The following is a 17,727-nucleotide window of genomic DNA, read 5'->3' on the forward strand; positions in this document are numbered from 1 at the left end:
GTTACTAAGAGATATCTCAAAAGGTCTGGGCATCATAGAACTGAGCAGCCCGCCCTTTAGTCTTCAGATCTGCAGGGACACACGTTTTAAGTGTTCTGTTGGTAAAATTCAAGATGAACAATGTTTAATTTGTTCTTTAGATCAAAACAATCATCTGAAATAAGAAGAGAACAAAGATAAATAGAAAAAATAAGTTATTTTCTGTAACTCACAAAAAAAGTAATTGTTCCTTTGATATTGAGCTGTGGTCTGATCTGGTGCCCCATGATCTAGGTACCCACTTGCATATGCAAGACCCTGGGTTCATTCCCTAACTCTGGATGGGGAAAAAGATTTAAGTTATGCCACTTTTAAGGGTGCTGAATTTGGCTCAAATTTACCTTTACAAGAGTAAGTGGTGGGTATGGGGGAACTCTGTTTCCCACTCCCAAACTGGCCAGCAAGATGAATTCTCAGCAGGACCCTGTCACCAGGCCAGAGCATGAGGCCATCTCCATGGCTTGCCTGGGAGTTCACGAAGATGCAGAGTTTCAACTTTGCCTGGGAGAGTCTTAATCTCTGAGTGAGGCAGTGTGTATTTCTAGCAACTTCCCCATAACTTGTGATGCTACAGCTTGACAACACAGAGGCCCTGTGCAGAGAAGGACTGAGCTCCTGCAGAGGGAGAAAGGTAGCTAGTAAGGAGCCGAGGTGGGGTATAGATCCCTTACTACCTGGCTGTACCTACCCCCGTGTATGCGGCTTGAGTCTAGAGTGGAACAGCTGGCCATGTCTGGGGTGGGAAGCAGATGTCCCTGCCTGGGGGCTGGCGTGGCTCCACCCCAGCATCCCATGCTCAGGTTGGTTCTTTCAGGACTTCATATCACCAGTTCTTCCCTACTCCGTGCCTCCTGCAACCATGATAAAATCTGTTGTCAGAAGTCTTACCCAGGCTTCTGGTCATGGGAGTGGACATGGCCACTCAGCTGTCAACGGTCCCAAGTCAGTACTTCTCAACAAATGACAGCAGGCAACACTAGCTGTAGAGCTTGGGGGCCCTCAGTTCACAGCATGGAAGTCCACCTGCCACTGGTCACCCCACATAGAGCTATGAGTGCTCACCTGTGCTGGTTCCCATGGCAATGACATTCATTGTCCCTAGCCAGCAGCCCAGCCTGTGGGGAACTGGGAAGAAGCCCCTCGACTCCCTTCACACACTAAAGCCTTTGCTCGTCAGCAGTGCAGCTCTGAGGCTGACGTGTAGTTTCCTGACACGGAGACACAGTGGACACACGTGACTGGGAAGATTCCCTGTACCCTCGGTTACAATGGACAAGGTGGTCCCAATACCAGGGACACTGGGTGTATGTGCTCATTGGGATGCCTTGTGCAGAGATGCTGTGATCCTGACAACATCCCATGTATAAGGGACAGAATGAGTACTCCCTGTGCATGGGATGTGTGGGCACATAGGGACACATGCTCACAACAGCACTGTGCAGAGGATAAGAGAGGAGCACAGTTCAGGGTGTCGCCTGGTCCCCTGGCTATACCGCAGCTGCGGTCACAAAAGCACAGATGCCCAGATGCTGATGGCTGCTCAGGTGTTTGACAACATACATTTGAGCAAAGAGTTGAGCTCTGCAGCTAGCCAGGGAACCTCCCCGCTAAGGGAGTCCTCCTTAGGTTTGCTGTGATAGAAGTTGTGGCTTCCACAGTAGAGACTCTGCTTTGCAAGAACCTTCTGGAATGCCTTGGCAGGTGGATGGAAAAGGCTGAGAGGAGCTTTTCTATCCCCTCCATAGTGGAGAAAGCCCCATTGCTGTGGGGAGATTTGAAGCCTGTAAGACCCTTTATTGCAGACTGTCCCCAGCTACAGTGCAGGAGGCACGGAGCTAGGAAGAGCCAGGGATGGGCCTGGGTAGGAAGGAGCAGGCCAGTGGCCCTGGCCTGGCAGCACCCAGCAGCTAGGGCAGTGGTGTTACTGTGTGCCAGGATGTTTGCCTATAACCAACTTACCTCTTGTCTCTCTCTCCTGCCTCCTTTACCGTCCACTGCTTTGCCTAAATAACCACTCCTTGTTCAAACACTCGGCGCGTGTGGGCTCCGGACTGCGGCCTGCAGGCCAGGAACAAGTGCCTTTCTGTTGAGCAGCCCACCGTCTTTATGCTTTCCCAGACCGCCAGTAGTCTGAGTTTCTGACCAACAGGTGACCATCTCTGCCTTCTTGCATGTTGGGGTGATGGCCACAGGACCAGGTGGAAAGAACTTAGTGTTGAGGCCGCCCACCACACTCTGGTATTGTCAGTCATCACCATTACCTCATCAGGTAACGCGGTGACAGTACGCCACCTGCGAGGGGTACACTAACGATGGGCTTTGTCTTCCTCCAACAGCTCATGGCAGCTCCCCATGCCCATCATGGGGTGCAGAGCTTTCAGCATTACTTGACACAGATGGCTCAGCCCCTAAGCACCTGACAGTCAGACAGATCACACACAGTCAATCCAGCTTGAGCAAGGCGACGCCATCAGCATGGCTCCATTCTCTCTCCACAGTCATGGTGGTAGAGACCGAGACTTCTTCCCACACAGCCACCCTGAGAACTCTGTGAGGTGGAGTCACACTAACGTGACCTCTACTTACCAATTCCTGTTCTATTTTTCAAAATAAAGACCTGTTTTTAGAAACTTCTGTGATGTGCTGCTTTTAACACCCTGTGGCAGCACAGAGCTCCACCCACTATGGCAGCAGGAACCTAGCCCTAGGGCCCTTCCCCTTGGTGGCTACTATAGCCAGTACCTGCTCCTCAGCCAAGAAGTCAGGAGACAGACAGCAGCAGCATGTAATGCTGTGGTATTTTGGCTGAGTTTCCCTGTACCCCAATATGACACCCACATTTGCTCCTCTGTGAGGTTTGGACGTATGCCTAAAAAACACCCAAAGCAGGGGAAAAAATAAAAAGCAGTTACCTCCTATCCTGTTGAGGAAGAAGATGATACATTCTGAAATAATGACAACCAAAATGTTTCTAACTTAGTGCCATAGAATCTGTTAGAATAAATCGCGTCATTCCAGCTGCCGGTTACACTTTGGAAAACATTTTGGAGGAAATGTTTAGGAAGATTACAATGTCACAAGTACTTTGTAAAACATTACATATGCCAACTCAGGCTGCAAACCCTGTTCCCTGCTGATGAGGTCCACTGGGGTCCTGTCCCCTGTAGCCTGAGTCTCAGCCCCAGGCATCACAGCTGACCACACATGCCCATAGGCCCTGCTACTACACTGCAGACACAACAAACAGACACACTGCACTGGAGAGCACCATGGATCTGCAAAGCTTTGGAGGAATAAACATTCACAGGCCTGGGCAGATTTGACTTCAGACGTCTGAGGTTCGCTTTCAACCTGTTCCTAGTACAGGGCAAGCGTGACGGACACTGGGCATGTTATATATATCACATGTGTATATATAACATAGTGCATCTCCCTCCGCACCAGCCTCTGCGTCCACACACTTGCAGCAGCCTGCCTGCCTGCCCTGCACCTATGTGGGCAACACCACCACCTCTGGCTTCTCCCTGGACACTGGTCAGTTCTGCCTACTCTGCTGCCATCCAGCCTTGTGCCCCTTCCACTCTGAAAGCTCCCCCATTCCTCAGCGCTGAGGGACCGGTGAATGAGGACTGGAAATGTCTAAAAGCTGTGCCACACCAGGCTAGGAGCCAGCAGCCTTCAGGACATGGCCTGGGAATGTCCTGTCTGCCAGGCAGGCTGTGCAGAACACTGCTCATATGTCAGTGGCTCTGCAGAGGAAGCGACACAACAGGGCTCTGTGGCAGGATGCAGGTTTTACAATTCTGGATGCAATTCCTCTATGTTGGGAGTAGGAGCTTGTTAGGACTTGCAACTGGTGGCCCTCTCCTGTGGTGCTGCAGCATGCCCTTTGACCTGGCCACTTCTTCTCTGGGTGCAGACTTTTTCAAATGACCCTGCTCCCCTAGAGGGGGGTCTTTGCACACACTGTGGAAGGCAGCCCCCGAAGCCAGCTCTGCACGCCTTGATGATATCATGACCGATCCATGCAATCCCCGCAGTCAGGGCGCATAGCTGCCGTGGCTGAGTGTGGGGATGGCATAGTGTAGGCGTGGCCTGGACCTGCAGTCACCAGGACACAGGTGCCGGCCTCTGTCACTGGCCTCTGCAGGCAGCAGCTCAGTGTCTTTCCTCGTCCTTGCAGCAGAGCACCCGACTCAAAGCATTGGCCGATGCCACCTCGAACAGCGCCAGGCCCCTGCTGAAGGACTTCTTACCGCAGCCAAGACATGTCTAGCCCAACGCTAGGTAACGGTATGGCTGCCTGCTGGGCGCTAGGCCAGTGTGCTGTGACTCTCAGACTGTTCTTCCTCCAAAGTTTTGCTGTGTTGTCTGTTTTTTAAATGAGTGATTTTCTCTGAAAACAAACTATACCATTTTTACATATGCACACACATATACACACAGGTAAGTAGCACCCGAGAGTGAGCTAAGCACATAGGGGAAATGCTGTAGCACATGCCCATTGTTGCCTGACAAGCTGGCCTCTGTCCTTGTGACAGACACAGCTTCACTTAAAGCTACAGGGGATAATCCTGTCTGGGCACCGGAAGGAACATCTCACACAGCAGCACAGGACATGAGCCCAGGTAGCATCTAGCTGAAACTGTTTGCTAAGCACACAACTGTGTGTGGACAGCCCCGGGGCTCCGAGGCCGCTCCAGTATTTGTGGATCTACTAGCCTTACCTAGTGGTGCTCACCTGAAAACAGCACAATCTGGGATTGTCCCCCAGGAGAACAGACCCACACTACAACCTCGTGTCCCTCCCTCCGGGCTCTCGGCTGCTGTTTGTGCATGCTCTGGTCTTTCTTACGAGGCGTGCCAGCCACTTCTGTCTGATAACTGTAAGCCGAGGGCATGATAGCTTGGTGTGGTCAGCATGATATTGACCCCAGTCCCATCGGGCTAGGACATACTAGCCCGCACAGGTGAGTCCTGTCGTCTTCCTGGGGTAGTGCTAGAACCCTAGTTCAAGGATGTCTGGGGCCTTTGATCACTGCATGTGACCATAGTGACAGGGGAGATACTCAGTGTGTTCAGCACTTTGTCCCCTACCCTCCTATGTTGTTCCCTATGTCAGCCATGTAGGATGGTCCCTCTTATGGCACTAAAACTTAGTGTTGATCCACAGACCAAAGGCACATTGCCTCTGGACACAGTTCCCACGAGATGGGCCCACTTACCTACCCCTCAGGGTGATGTAGTGGTCTGAGGTGGGCTGGCAAAGCTACAGGTGCATTGGTTGTTAGGGGTTCCTCAGAGAGGTTCTGTAACTGATGTGGGCTTTCTGTTCTTTTGGCAGAACATACAACATCAGGACAGCATTTCAGAATTCACCCCTCTGGCCTCTTTGCCGAGCTGGGGTGCTCAGGGCAGCAGACTCTTGGCTGCCCAGTGCAGCTCCCCCTCTGGGAGAGTTGTGTGCTCCAGGTGGGAGAGCGAAGAGTGTCCTGTGCTCCCTCTCCACCCAGGCCTTCCTCACAAGGCAAGGTATGGGTGCTGTAGGTCCAGCCTGGAGATGCCCACTTGATGGACAGACAGCCCCAGTGCCCCAGCCGCTGAGAGCTCTGTTCTTGGGTACCTGTGTGTGCCTGCACCTGTCCCACCCTTCATTCTCAGGGAGGGCGGGGTGGAATCACAGGTCACCCACTCAGGCACAGCACACTGCAATCTGGATGGTGCGTGGCCGGCGTCATTGTCCCAGGCCTGGTGACCATACATCCAGTTGGGCTCTGGAAAAGGACATTAAGCCTGGCCTCATCTTAAGCACTGTGGCTTGAAGCTGGCCTTGCCCCTGAGTATCCACCCAGCTGCCGTTGTCACCTCTGCTGTCTCTTGAGAAGAAGATCCTATCCCTTTGTCTGCAGCCTCGTGCGTAGCCCATGGCGCTTGGCTCATACTGTATCCGGATGTTCCTGCCCGCCTGCCCGAGTGTTTCCTGTGTGAACCACACACACTTACCCTGTCAGACACGGAGTGGTGTGTGTCTCCTGGACCTGTGGCCGCGCTGTGCTCATGTTTGCTGTCCCCTCACAAAGCCATCTTCCTAGATCATGTCTGAGTCAATTTGCTGAGATCCTGACCCTACACGTCGGAGTGTCCATGTCAGCGTCCCCGTCCTGTTCCCAGCTGCCTGTGGAAGATGACGTTTATGTATGCGAATAAGTCACACTGTTAACCAAGTCTCTCAGGAGTGTAGTGATAGCTGCCACACTCTGGAATGATGTCAGTTAAACATATTGGAAAACATTTGTTTCAGGGGTGCAGGGAAAGGGGGAGGTTTGGGGAGCCCAGGCAGGTGTTTTACCTCACCCAGAGGTGAGTCCCAATACCCACGCTGTCTGGGGCTACTGTGGATTCATCCGCTCTAGTCTGCTGCTCTGGTGCCTCCTACTGGTGCCACACAGATCCTATCCAGGGCTTCACTTGGAATGGACAGGCCATCAGAAGGCCACTGGACTGTGACTCTCCGCTGCTGCCACACTGGCATTTCTGTTTTCAGCAACACTCCCGACAGCACCGTAATGGGCCTGACTCAGAAGACGGTTTTTTAGTATGATGCAGCCTTTCAGAAAGAACCAGGCAGAGCCTGGGGGAAAGCCAGCCCCAACCCTGTGGAGTTGCGTAGTGGGCCTGGAGCCATGGTGAGGGTCTCTGGCACTTGAGAGCCTATATCCTGGGAAGCACAAATTTTATAACATGATTACACAAGATTTCCCTATAAACCGTGTGCTTGAACTGGGGACCAGCCAACAGTAGGAGCAACCTGGCAGTTGGGGGAGGTTGGGTGAACATAAACACCACACCAAAGATGGGGAGGGGGTGGCCTTGAGCTTGGAACAGACAGGGGATGTCCAGCTCTGCTGAGGGCTGTCTGTGCCTCCACACACCCTCATGCCCATTCACCCACCTGTGTCGCCATGTGTCAGAGGATTGGAGCCCCAATCCACACTGGCCCTTAATTAGTAGTGTGTGCATTTTTACAGCTCCTTTTTAAGAACCCAGACAGGCACAAATATAATACCTGTGGGGAGGGGCAGATTCTCTCTGTGTTTAGTTAACAGATTATTTGTAATGTATTTTTTTAGGGATCTTAAAATTACCTTTGCACTAAAGTATTTTCATAGCTGTTTCTATATCTTACTCATTTGTTGATGCACCTTCTGATTTTTAAATATGTTTTTAAAGCTTTCACTTTTTAAGTTTAAGAATTTTGGCCACTTAAATGCTGGTGAGCGTTTCGGCTGAATGTCTCAGTGTCTGGCAGCGACCTCTCTGATTCTCCTCTGTGCCTCTCTCTTTCTTGATGTTTCCAGAGACTGACCAGCTGAGATGTGCTGAGGGCACACCATCTCCTCTGCTTGCTTTGTCACAGTCCTCTGTCACGTCACGGTTTCTATTTTGATTTTGTTTTTTATTTCCATCCTTCAGCCTTAAACACCTAAACAACATCCTTCCTGCAGGGCCTCGATTCTGCAGCCCTCGCCGGGTGTGGGGACACTCTCCTGCACCCCCACCCCTACCCAGCAGCTGAAGTTTACTTAGGAACTTCCCAGATTGAATGCACACTCCAATGTCCTTTAAAATTGTGCTTAGGAAATTACCAAATGAAGTTGCCTGAGAATTTGAAGTAGACAAGGGCACAGGTGAAATGCAGAGACAGAGACCAAACACGCGTGCAGAAGGCCGTCCGACTCACCTCACAGTGGCTGCGTTTGCTTTCCTTAAAACAAGGAACTTCAACTCAAATTAAGCATCTTCTTTTCTTAATTCAGTTGCACAAATGAACATCTGTGGCTTACTACATTGGCCCAGATTCATGGCTCCACCACCTACAAATAGTTCATCTCCTGTATGTTCCAGGAGCCCTGGCTGCATATGTGTTCTCTTACTTTCTGTTCCACACACATGCCATGTACACATGCGCGCGCACACACAGACACATGTGCATTCTTCAAGACCATGTACCAGCCTGCTTTCTGACAGCCCTGTGCAGAGATGTTGCCCTCTGGAGCATCAGGCTCCTTACACACACACAGGCACACACACAGGCACACACACTAGGAAGGGCACTGGGCTATGTGAGTGCACGCTGTGCTGGACTGAGCTCTCCCCTCCCAGGGAAGCATACCTCCCAGTCAGGACTTTCCCTTGCTCCCTCAGTCCAGCAGGCAGGACCCAGGCCAACCAAAGCTGCATGCCATCCAGGCGCCTGCCCCCTGCCACATGCCAGCTAGGGAAACCTAATGTTCCTCCATCCCAGCGATCCATTCCTGAGCACAAGCAGACCAAAGGCCCCACGCAGGGGAATGGCACACCCAAAGCTGGAACAGGGTAACTTTTCAGTGTTCCTACTGAGCACATTTCCCAGGATCAGCGGCCGAATGTCCCGAGTGTGGCGTCATGGCCACCCAGGTCGCTGTGCATCACCCAGGTGTCTGGTGTTCTGGAGGAAGCCCCAGCCTGGGTCTCTGAACCCCCAAGTTCAAGGCATATCTGCACTGACTGGTACTGGACTCACCCATCCATTTATTTCATCTTAATGTAGTTTATTGGCAATGCCATAGAACACTAGCCCCTTGCATTCTGCATTTCTTTTGGAAGTTACCCATTCATGACTACAAACAGGAAAGCGTCACTTGGTGAATGCAATCTTTTTGTTTTAAAACCTAGAAGACGGGTGAATGGAAAGGGGAGAGGTTCTGATACTGTGTCTGAACAAAGCTTTAATGAAGATACGTATGTTGGAAGTATTATGAAAGTGTGATTCTAATTTTGCAGAAAAAAATGTCTATCAATTTATATAGCTTTATTTTTTACCTTATCAAGAGATAGAGAATTTTAATATGCATATATTGTCTGACTTAGAATCATGTGTGTCAGCATTACCACTTAAAATGTCCACCTACTATGTCATGTATGAGTAAGAGAGAATCAAAGATGTATCTAACATGAATGGTTATCTGTAACTGTCATTGTCATAAGAACTGGGATTGATTTAAGTTATCAAATATAGTAAGTACATTAAACATGTCATTCTCCAACACTAATGTCGGACTGAGAGCCCAGTAAGCTGCTTTGAAACTTGTAAATTAAACCGGATCAAACGTCTCCCGAGGTTTATTTTGCGTGCTGCTGATCTGCCTTTGATTTCTGCTGGCAGTCCCACTACACTGGATTTTTCCACAGGAGATCTGTTTTCTTCCCAACCTGTGTGGTAGTGCATAAGATGCACACACACTTTCTGCCAAAAGAAGCCATGCCAGGCAATGGTGGCACACGCCTTTAATCCCTTGGGAGGCAGAGGCAGGCAGATTTCTGAGTTCGAGGCCAGCCTGGTCTCCAGGGTGAGTTCCAGGACAGCCAGGGCTACACAGAGAGACACTGTCTTGAAACAACCCTCCCCCCACCCTACCCCCCCCAAAAAAGACTCCGGCCACATGTGTGTTTTTCAGGGCATGAGGACGCATTGTGTGGGTGTTGTGGGAAACAGAATCTTTGAGTGTCACTGAAGGAGGCAGGGTAGTGGTGCAGTGGGTACTTCACCTCGCTTCTGTACCTGAGCATTGGAGGCCTCTGAAGCCAGAGTGTAAAGCCACACAGTGACAGCCCTGGCCAAAAAACGGTACACCTGCTGAGGCTACCTGGGACAAGAAACTTAGCATCAGACTCCCTTGTATCATAAGGCTTCCTCACTAGTTCCTCTTCTTGTGCCCCACCTCTGGGACACCTCCTCTCCCCTTTATCTTCTGCCAGGCTTGGGGCTCATCAACCCCAGTGTCACTATGAGGCAGTTAATTGTCCCGTGCTGTTCAGTTGAAACCGACTCTGCCTGCTATGTAGGGAGCCTCAAGGCCCAGGAGTCTACGGACCCTGCCACCCTCTGCTGCTGGATGTCCTGAATGCTGGCACCTAGATAGACCATGTGGATACTGGGCTTTTTTTCTGAGCACCTAGGTCCCGGCACATGCCCGCGCTCTCAAGGTAGATCCCCTAAGAGCAGAGAGGGACCATGGAATGAAAGGCCACTTTATTCACTTGAGTGGTGTCTTGTAAGAGTGATCTTCAAGCTTTGGTATGATGTGCTGATGAACAATTCCTGCTGCATACTCGGCTCCTGGCCATCCCAGTGCTTCACATGCAGTTCACAATCCTGAACTTTGGGACTCTCCCTTTGTAGCAGCTCAGCCATGCCTGTGTGTTTATGGACCAGAGAGAAACCCTGAGCAGCTTGGCAGAGCTGAGTGCCCAAAGCACAAATACACACTCATTGCCCTGCCTGGGAAAATGAGACTCGCATACTGATTCCCTGCCTAGAAGGCAAGTCAGGGATGTACCAGCAAGTCCCTCTGGGGTTTCCACCTGCTAGAAGTCTTGTAACTAAGAAGCTCTTGGTGCTGCCCTCGACCTTCTCTGCAGACATATGTTCTAAGCAGGTGTCATGGTTTGAATATGCTTGGCCCAGGGAGTGGCACTATTTGGAGGTGTGGCCTTGTTGGAGTAGGTGTGTTACTGTGGGATGGGCGTTAAGACCCTCATCCTAGCTGCCTGGAAGTTAGTATTCTGCTAGCAGAATCAGATGAAGATGTAGAACTCTCAGCTCCTCCAGCCCCATGCCTGCCTGGATGCTACCATGCTCCTGCCTTGATGATAATGGACTGACCCTCTGAACCTGTAAGCCAGCCCCAATCAAATGTTGTCCTTATAATGTTGCCTTGGTCATGGTGTCTGTTCACAGCAGTAAAACCCTAACTAAGACAGCAAGCATCAGGGTAACCGATAAGAGGCCACAGGATGCAGTTGCCTGGGCCAGTGTCCTGCCTCTACTCTGCCTAGCTCTCCTGACCACTGGGGCCTTGGCTTCCTTACCACATATCAGAACATCCTACATCAAGCTGGCTCTCTCACATAGAGTTGAGTAGTAAACAAATAAATAAATGTATGCACAGTGGAGGGTAGTAGATAGGAACTCCAATGGACCAAGGTAGAGACCAAGGCCAGGTGTCCTTCCTCTGTGTCCAGTGAGGCTTCTCTGAGCCCTGATCCAATCTAGATAAGGGTTCTTTTGGAGGCCCTGGTGTGTGTCAAACTCTGGGACCCACTTTGGGTTATCCATTCTCTTCCATACAGACCTTGGCTGAGGAGTATTCTATTTCCCCTCTTACCACTGACTTATTCTGTATGTGGCACAGAACACCCTCAGGAAGAGATCACAGGGCGCATGCGTGAAATGGTCATATCACGCCGGGTATTTGCCTGTTCACTGCATTCCAGGGCTGCTCAGCCACTGCAAATTGTGAGATGTTTGGAAGAATCTCCTCTCACAGTTCAGGAGGACAGGAGTCTAAGGTCATAGTGTCCAGCCCCTGTGCCTCCCCTGCTCTTGCTTGGGAACGCCATTTTGATCTCCTACCTTTCCTCACCTGGCATCTTCCTTGGCCTGTGTCCTTCCAGGCCCCTGTCCTATTGTGTTGGATCTAACCCAAGGATGGCTTCACACCTTAAAGGTGTGCCTAGTGAATTGGAGGTGGTCCCACACCCCTTTAGGCAGGGGCATCTCTGGGGAAAGCCAGGGGTTTGGTCAGTGAATTCTATGGCAAACCTCCTGGGACTTCCTTTGCACACTCAGAGAGGCATCTGACTACAAGCTGACCCTTTCCACTGGCTATTGTCTGCAATGTTAAGCAAGCTTGCTTATTGTGTGTGTATCTATATCTGTCTGTGTCTCTCTGTTCTCCCTCTCTCCCCTTCTCTCTCTCTCTCTCTCTCTCTCTCTCTCTCTCTCTCACACACACACACACACACACACACACACACACACAACCCTTTCTTGAAGGATCCCTGAACTGACTTGATCTCCTGAGCTTCCTCCTTCCCCTTCCTTTGAGATGCTAATTTCCTGTATCTTGCTGGGGACTCCTTGGGGCTCTTGAAGCCCAAAAGCACAAAAGACTTACCCAGCTAACAAGCCTGACACCAGCAGGGAGCTGCCGGGATGTGTAAAGGGACCGATGGGCTTTGTTCTTAGCTGCACCAACTCCCTACACTGCCTCACTGGAGACGCAACCTGAATGGCAGAAAGCTTGCTCTCAGCCCCCCAAAGCAGAGAGCTCTCCAAAGAGCACAGCTCCGTGTGTGCTCTGGCTTCCCTTGTTGCCAGAGGGCCTGGCCAGGGCTGTGCCGTTCACATTTTAGGCACTTGAGATACAGTTTTCTGGTTGTCAAGGGGTGCTTGCATGGTGACAGAGACAAATATAGTGACGTCGTTAGCCTCTGAATGAGAGGCCACGATTTGTGTGGGGTCACGGTTGTGACACTGGCCACTTCTGGTTCTGCACTGGTAATGATAGTTGTGTGTCCTGCTGAAACTTTGTGTGTTGTTTTTGTTTTTTTTTTTAATTTTTTAAAGCTTCCCGAAGGTCCAATCTGACCTTTTTGGGTATGGAAGCCTTCAGGAAGGGAACCCCAGGTCTGCCTCTCAGTAGCTTCTGGCACTCAGTTCAGGACAATGTTTCCTTCTCCCTAGCTATCTAAAGAACACTGCTTGCTCTGCCAGAGAACCCAGGCCCATTTTCCAGTACATGCGTGGCAGTTCACAACCATCTGTAACTCCCAGTTCCACAGGATCTTACATGCTCCTCTGGCCTCCCTGGACACTAGGCACGCAAAATCCCCAAACATGCGTGCAGGCAGAACATCCATACACACAAAACAATGTAAAGGAAAGTCTTTAGAAGAATCTAAATATAATAAAGAAATAAAAGTCAAGCAAAAGACCCCAAGGGCTTTCTTCCCAGTCCTTCCCAGCTGTCTCTTCTGCCCCAGCGCAGCCTCCTTTCCTGTTCCTCTGAGGGCTTCTCTCTGTTCCTGATCCTTTCTCTGCCTGTCCCAGGACAAGCTCCTGCATTGAGGGCTGGGCTGGGCAAGTGCCCAGTCCTGGAGGGAAGCAGAGTGCTGAGACTGGCCCAAGAACGTCCACCTGAGGAATGACACAAGACGAAGGTCCTTTAGTGCAGTCCACCAGTCCTTCTTGTCTGCCCAGCTCAGCTCAAATCCATTGCCACCCCTCAAGTGGGTCCAGCCATGGCTCCAGTTCCCACACCTGTTTGATTTGCTTCCCTCTTTCAGGGGGTTCTGTCTATCCAGAGACTCCTCACCTCTACATACCCAGTTGAGCCATTTGCACCCTCACTCCCCATTCTAAAAGTCTACATTTACGATGTCGAGTGAACACTTGCCTTGGAGCCCTGGCAGATGTAGGTCTAAACAGTTTGCCCTGTCGGGCGGTGGTGGCACACACCTTTAATCCCAGCACTCGGGAGGCAGAGGCAGGCGGATTTCTGAGTTCGAGGCCAGCCTGGTCTACAGAGTGAGTTCCAGGACAGCCAGGGCTATACAGAGAAACCCTGTCTCGGAAACCAAAAAAAAAAAAAAAAAAAAAAAAAAAACAGTTTGCCCTTTGGGTGTTTTCTGAGAGACCTGAGTTCGTCTCAGGGCACAGTGTGCTTCCTGCTGTGACACTCAGAAAGCAGCCTGCTGCACATGAATACTGGGAGGCGGGAAGACTGACCCCTCTTGCTTTGGGACCAGCGAATAGGGGGCGTGACCATATAAGTCTTTCGGGGTGGGGGAGGATGGAGGGCCCTGAGTGCCCCTGTGTTTAGGTGGTAATCTACCGTTTGCAGTGGCGTTTAGAGTTCCCTACAGGTGGCACTCACAGAACAGAACCTCAAGCGATCAACACGAGTGGAGGAGTGGAGCATGCTCTTCCACCCTCGGGTCAGCAAAGGCCAGAGGCCAGAAAGGCTTATGGAACCTGTCTGAAGCCAAAGGGTTCCCACCTCCGTCAGTTCTTCCGCCTGGAAGCAGCAGAGAGGGTCTTGGGAGAGCAGGCAAACCCAGCCTGGTCACCTGGGACTTCGGAGTGGAAACAACTTCCCTACAGTCCAGTTAAGAAGCCTGGTGAGGACCCCAGGGCAGATCCCGAGGAATGAGGAGTTAAGGTACAGGTGCATCTTTATGCTGCCTGGGCTGGGCTCAGAAAACCGCTTGAGAGAGCAAAGCTGGGGATGCAAGCACCTCCCTTCTTCCGGGCCCGCCCCTACCCCGCCCTTGCCCCACCTCCTCCCTAGGACCCCGCTCTTGCCCCCTCCCCTTGAGTCCCCGCCCATACCCCACCTCCTCCCTTGAGATCCCTTTCCCACTGTCCCGCAACGGTCGCCTCAGTCCTCAGCGCCGCTGCCCCTCCCCCACCCTCGCTCCCGCTCCCGCCTTCCCGTCTCCTCCCTCCCAGTCTCAGTGGCCCCAGACCGACCGGCGGGCGGAGTCTGGGAGTGTGGCACCTGCGAGTAAGTGAGCTTGCTGGATGAGGAGGAGAAGACAGTCCCCAGCACTAGCAGGTGTGCGCGGGGTTGGGGCGACGAGGAACAAAGGAGAGAGGAGGGGTGAGATACCGAAAGAAAAGGAGGGAGTTACGGGAATGAGGGTGGGGGTGGCAGAAGAAGGGAGTGGGAACGAGCTCGCCGCCCAGAACGATTCCTGTCCCCGATCGCTTTGCTACTAGACAGGGATTCTCTCCCCTACATTCCACCTCCTGGCGGGAACTCCGGCTCAGAGCAGGGGTCTCCGTAGATGTTCCCACTGTTAGGAGTGGGGTTCCTCTCACTCCCCCAGTGTCACATGGAAGGGGAATCCCATCACACACTAGGCTAGTTGTCACCTGCTGGAGGCGGGACTCTTGCCTCCCCTGGCAGGTCTCAGAACCACCCTCCAAACTCTCTCCAGCTCCTTCCAACCTACTGATTGGGCCAGTGCCCAGGACAGGTGGCACAGACAGAGCGGCTTGGACCAGCACCCAGTTCTCTGGCTGATCGCTGAACTTGCCTGCTTTGCCTTTTTACCAAAAGCAGCTTGGGCTGTAGGTTACAAATAATTCTGTCACTTTCTCTGCTCACTCCAAAGTCTCCCAGCAGGAGTTACTTTTTAATCTGGTTCTTGGCATGGTTAACTCAAGCCCTGAGTGCCACCTGGCTTTTTTAGAAGCCTCCTGGCCATGGCCAGTCCTGCCCCCAAACAGCTGCCAAGCTTTGGGCCAGTGAGGGTTATGATGCCCAGCTGCCAAAGGATGTGCTTCGAGGCCGTGGGAGGCCCCAGGATGTGTGGCCCTGGCATCAGGTCACCACCAAAATAAGGTACCACCCCTTCTCCCTGGTGGCTGGGGGTGGGGTGTGTCATGGTCCTCTCTTCCAGTCAGCAGGATACCACTTGGTCACGTAAGAGTGGGGTGCTATCTTGGATGAGGAGCCTCTGGGCTCTGGTGAGGATTTCTAAAGTGAACTCCAGTGGCCTGTCTGTCTCAAAGCTGGTTTTAAGACCTAAGATTGCAGAGGAGGGTTTCAAAGCTCTGCCACAGCCTTGGTCAGCTTCAGCAAGAGAACCTCCACTTTGTTCCTTGCCTTTCTGGCCTCCAGAGCCCTGCAGGCTAAGGCGAGGTTGCCCTGCATGCGATTCCCCAGCCAAAACTTGGGACCTGATCCCTCAGACTCTCAGCCAATGTGGTCAAGAGCCACTGCTCTCCAGGAAGATGGCAGAAGCCTGCCTCAGCCGCCTAGAGAAACAGAGACTTGTAGAAAAGACTTGCAGAGAGTGACAGCTGGGAGGGGCCTAGGATGGCCATGGAAGCCGCCCACAGGCCTGAGCACAAAGTCTAGGTGGAGAAGGTGCCCTCCCTGGTTTCTGTGTCAGACATCTCTGACCCATCAGTTCTCTGCAGAGCTGCCTTAAGCTCCTTTGGGGGAACATGGAGGGGGACAAATGTCCCCTTCCCACACTGCCAAGGCCTTTTGTGGATATGCCCTTCTCATAGGTGTTGGGCCAGCTCCGTTTGAGGGTTCCCAAGTGCAGACATGTGTCTTGTGAAGCCTGGTGTCTTAGTCACCTCTGTGCAGAGGTCTCTTCCTTAAAGGTTACTTCATTTTTTTTTTCTGGAAAATGTGGTGAAATATGAAGTCAAGAGATGAGGAGCCTTGAGTGAGGATGGAACAAGGGACCTGTCTGTCACCAGTGCGAGGGTGACGGGACAGGGACACCATGTCCTATGTGTGCCCAGCCTATCTGAGCCACTCCCTGGCTTTATCCTTCCTGGTTCAGGTGAGAGGGTGACAAGTACAGTAGCCCTGATCTCCTATGGTCCTCTCAGTGTGAGACAGGGGATCCCTGACGAGCAGGTCCCTGTCTGCCTCTCATCTTATGGAAGTCATGGGAGCCTTTCTGTATGGGACCTAGCATTTGGGTACAGAATGGTTGCTGCTATATTCCCCTTGGAAAGAGCCCCTGGAACGTGGGTACACAAAGTTGGGCCTCTTTGGGGGGCACCACACCTGGGAGAAAGTCTCTTACAGCAGTGCCACCTGCATAGAGTGGTGGCTTCAGAATACTGTTCTCTACTCTGAGCCATTGCTTGGGATGGAGGTGAGCGAGGCTTAGTGGTCTTCCCATGGCTTCAGGCTGCCCCAGGACTGGGAAGCTGAAGTGATACCTCCTCCAGGCCCTGTCAAATGGAGTTCTCAGAACTTTGGGGCTTTAATAGGTTAGCGAACACATGACTAGATACCATGAGACCCTAAGACACCCAAGAGGGCCAGTCACCATGAACGGAGGATCCAGAGCACAGAACCCAGAATGCTAAGTAGCTCAGTCATCAGTCGTGACCACCACAGCCCGCTCCACGGAGCCACAGGAAGTACCCCTCCCTCAGCATGTTCAGGGCTGCTTCGGAACCCTAAAGGGCAGATGTTCTGAAATCTAAGAAAATGCCAGCCACAGAAAGCTACACTTCAGCTGAGGAAGCTCTAGGGCTCTGACTGACAACTGACGGTGTGCATACATTATCAAAATTGCCAAAATGGCTAGGAAAAAACAAAACAAATCTGCCAGGGAAGTGACAGCAGACACAGGGACAGTGACTACGGCCCTGCACACAATTTCTCTATCTGTCGGAGGACAAACCAGCCTGGGAGAGGCTCTGCATGAGGAAACAGAGGGGGAGGGGAACGGGGAGGGGGAGGGGGATATGTGTCAATGATCTTGAGTGGCGGGCTGGAACCAGGGTCACTCATGTGAGGGGTGTCTCTGCGCTTTGTTTTTGCTCTGTGTGGGCAGCAAGCAGAGCCACTGGGGCCCAGGCTGCCAGTGACCTCTCCCTGAGGGTGTTGTCTCCTTTGCACGCACTGGCACCCAGTCTTGTCTGGTGTTGCCTTCTGTGCCAACCAACCATAGAAGGCAGGAGTTACTCTGACAAAGACAACAGCAGGTGTGTAATAAACACCAGCCAGCCGACCAGTGAGTCAGGATGGAGCTGTGCCTCACTCTGTCTTCACTGTACATAGCCAAGCGCCAACTACCTGGTGACTTTTCAGAGCTGTGGTTTAACCTCACCCTTGTGTGTGTGTGTGTGTGTGACACCTATTGAGGCCCAAGAGTGCAGGGACCTGAGACCTAGGCCACCCACGCTGGCTTCTCATAGTGGACAGAGAATACTTGAAAGCTGTCAGACGCCCATCTAGTGTCTGGGGTTGTACTAACCTTGAAATTGTAAAACTGAGTCCATATGGATGCAGTTGGCAGGACTGATCTTCTGTGCCCTTG

General features: G+C 51.9%; 2 protein-coding genes across 12 annotated transcripts in view; both read left to right on the forward strand.

The window, feature by feature from the left end:
- Atp11a (ATPase, class VI, type 11A) overlaps positions 1 to 9,192 on the forward strand; it is a 111,713-nt gene extending 102,521 nt beyond the window's left edge. For 2 of the 11 annotated variants that reach the window (NM_015804.3, XM_011242068.2), the window contains one exon: positions 5,384 to 9,192. In NM_015804.3, the coding sequence (NP_056619.1) occupies positions 5,384 to 5,611 (228 nt within the window). In that variant the 3' untranslated portion in view covers positions 5,612 to 9,192. Of the gene's footprint in view, positions 1 to 2,103 lie in introns of all 11 variants that reach the window. The other 9 variants (NR_121603.1, NM_001293668.1, NM_001293667.1 and 6 more) reach the window with 9 other exon arrangements.
- A 5,077-nt stretch (positions 9,193 to 14,269) lies between these two features.
- Mcf2l (mcf.2 transforming sequence-like) overlaps positions 14,270 to 17,727 on the forward strand; it is a 146,697-nt gene continuing 143,239 nt past the window's right edge. Inside the window, exon 1 of the mRNA NM_001371043.1 lies at positions 14,270 to 14,480. The gene's annotated coding sequence lies outside the window, so the exon portion shown is untranslated. The remainder of the gene's footprint in view (positions 14,481 to 17,727) is intronic.

This window comes from Mus musculus, chromosome 8 (genome assembly GCF_000001635.26).
Source record: "Mus musculus strain C57BL/6J chromosome 8, GRCm38.p6 C57BL/6J".
In the NCBI taxonomy this organism is placed as follows: domain Eukaryota; kingdom Metazoa; phylum Chordata; class Mammalia; order Rodentia; family Muridae; genus Mus; species Mus musculus.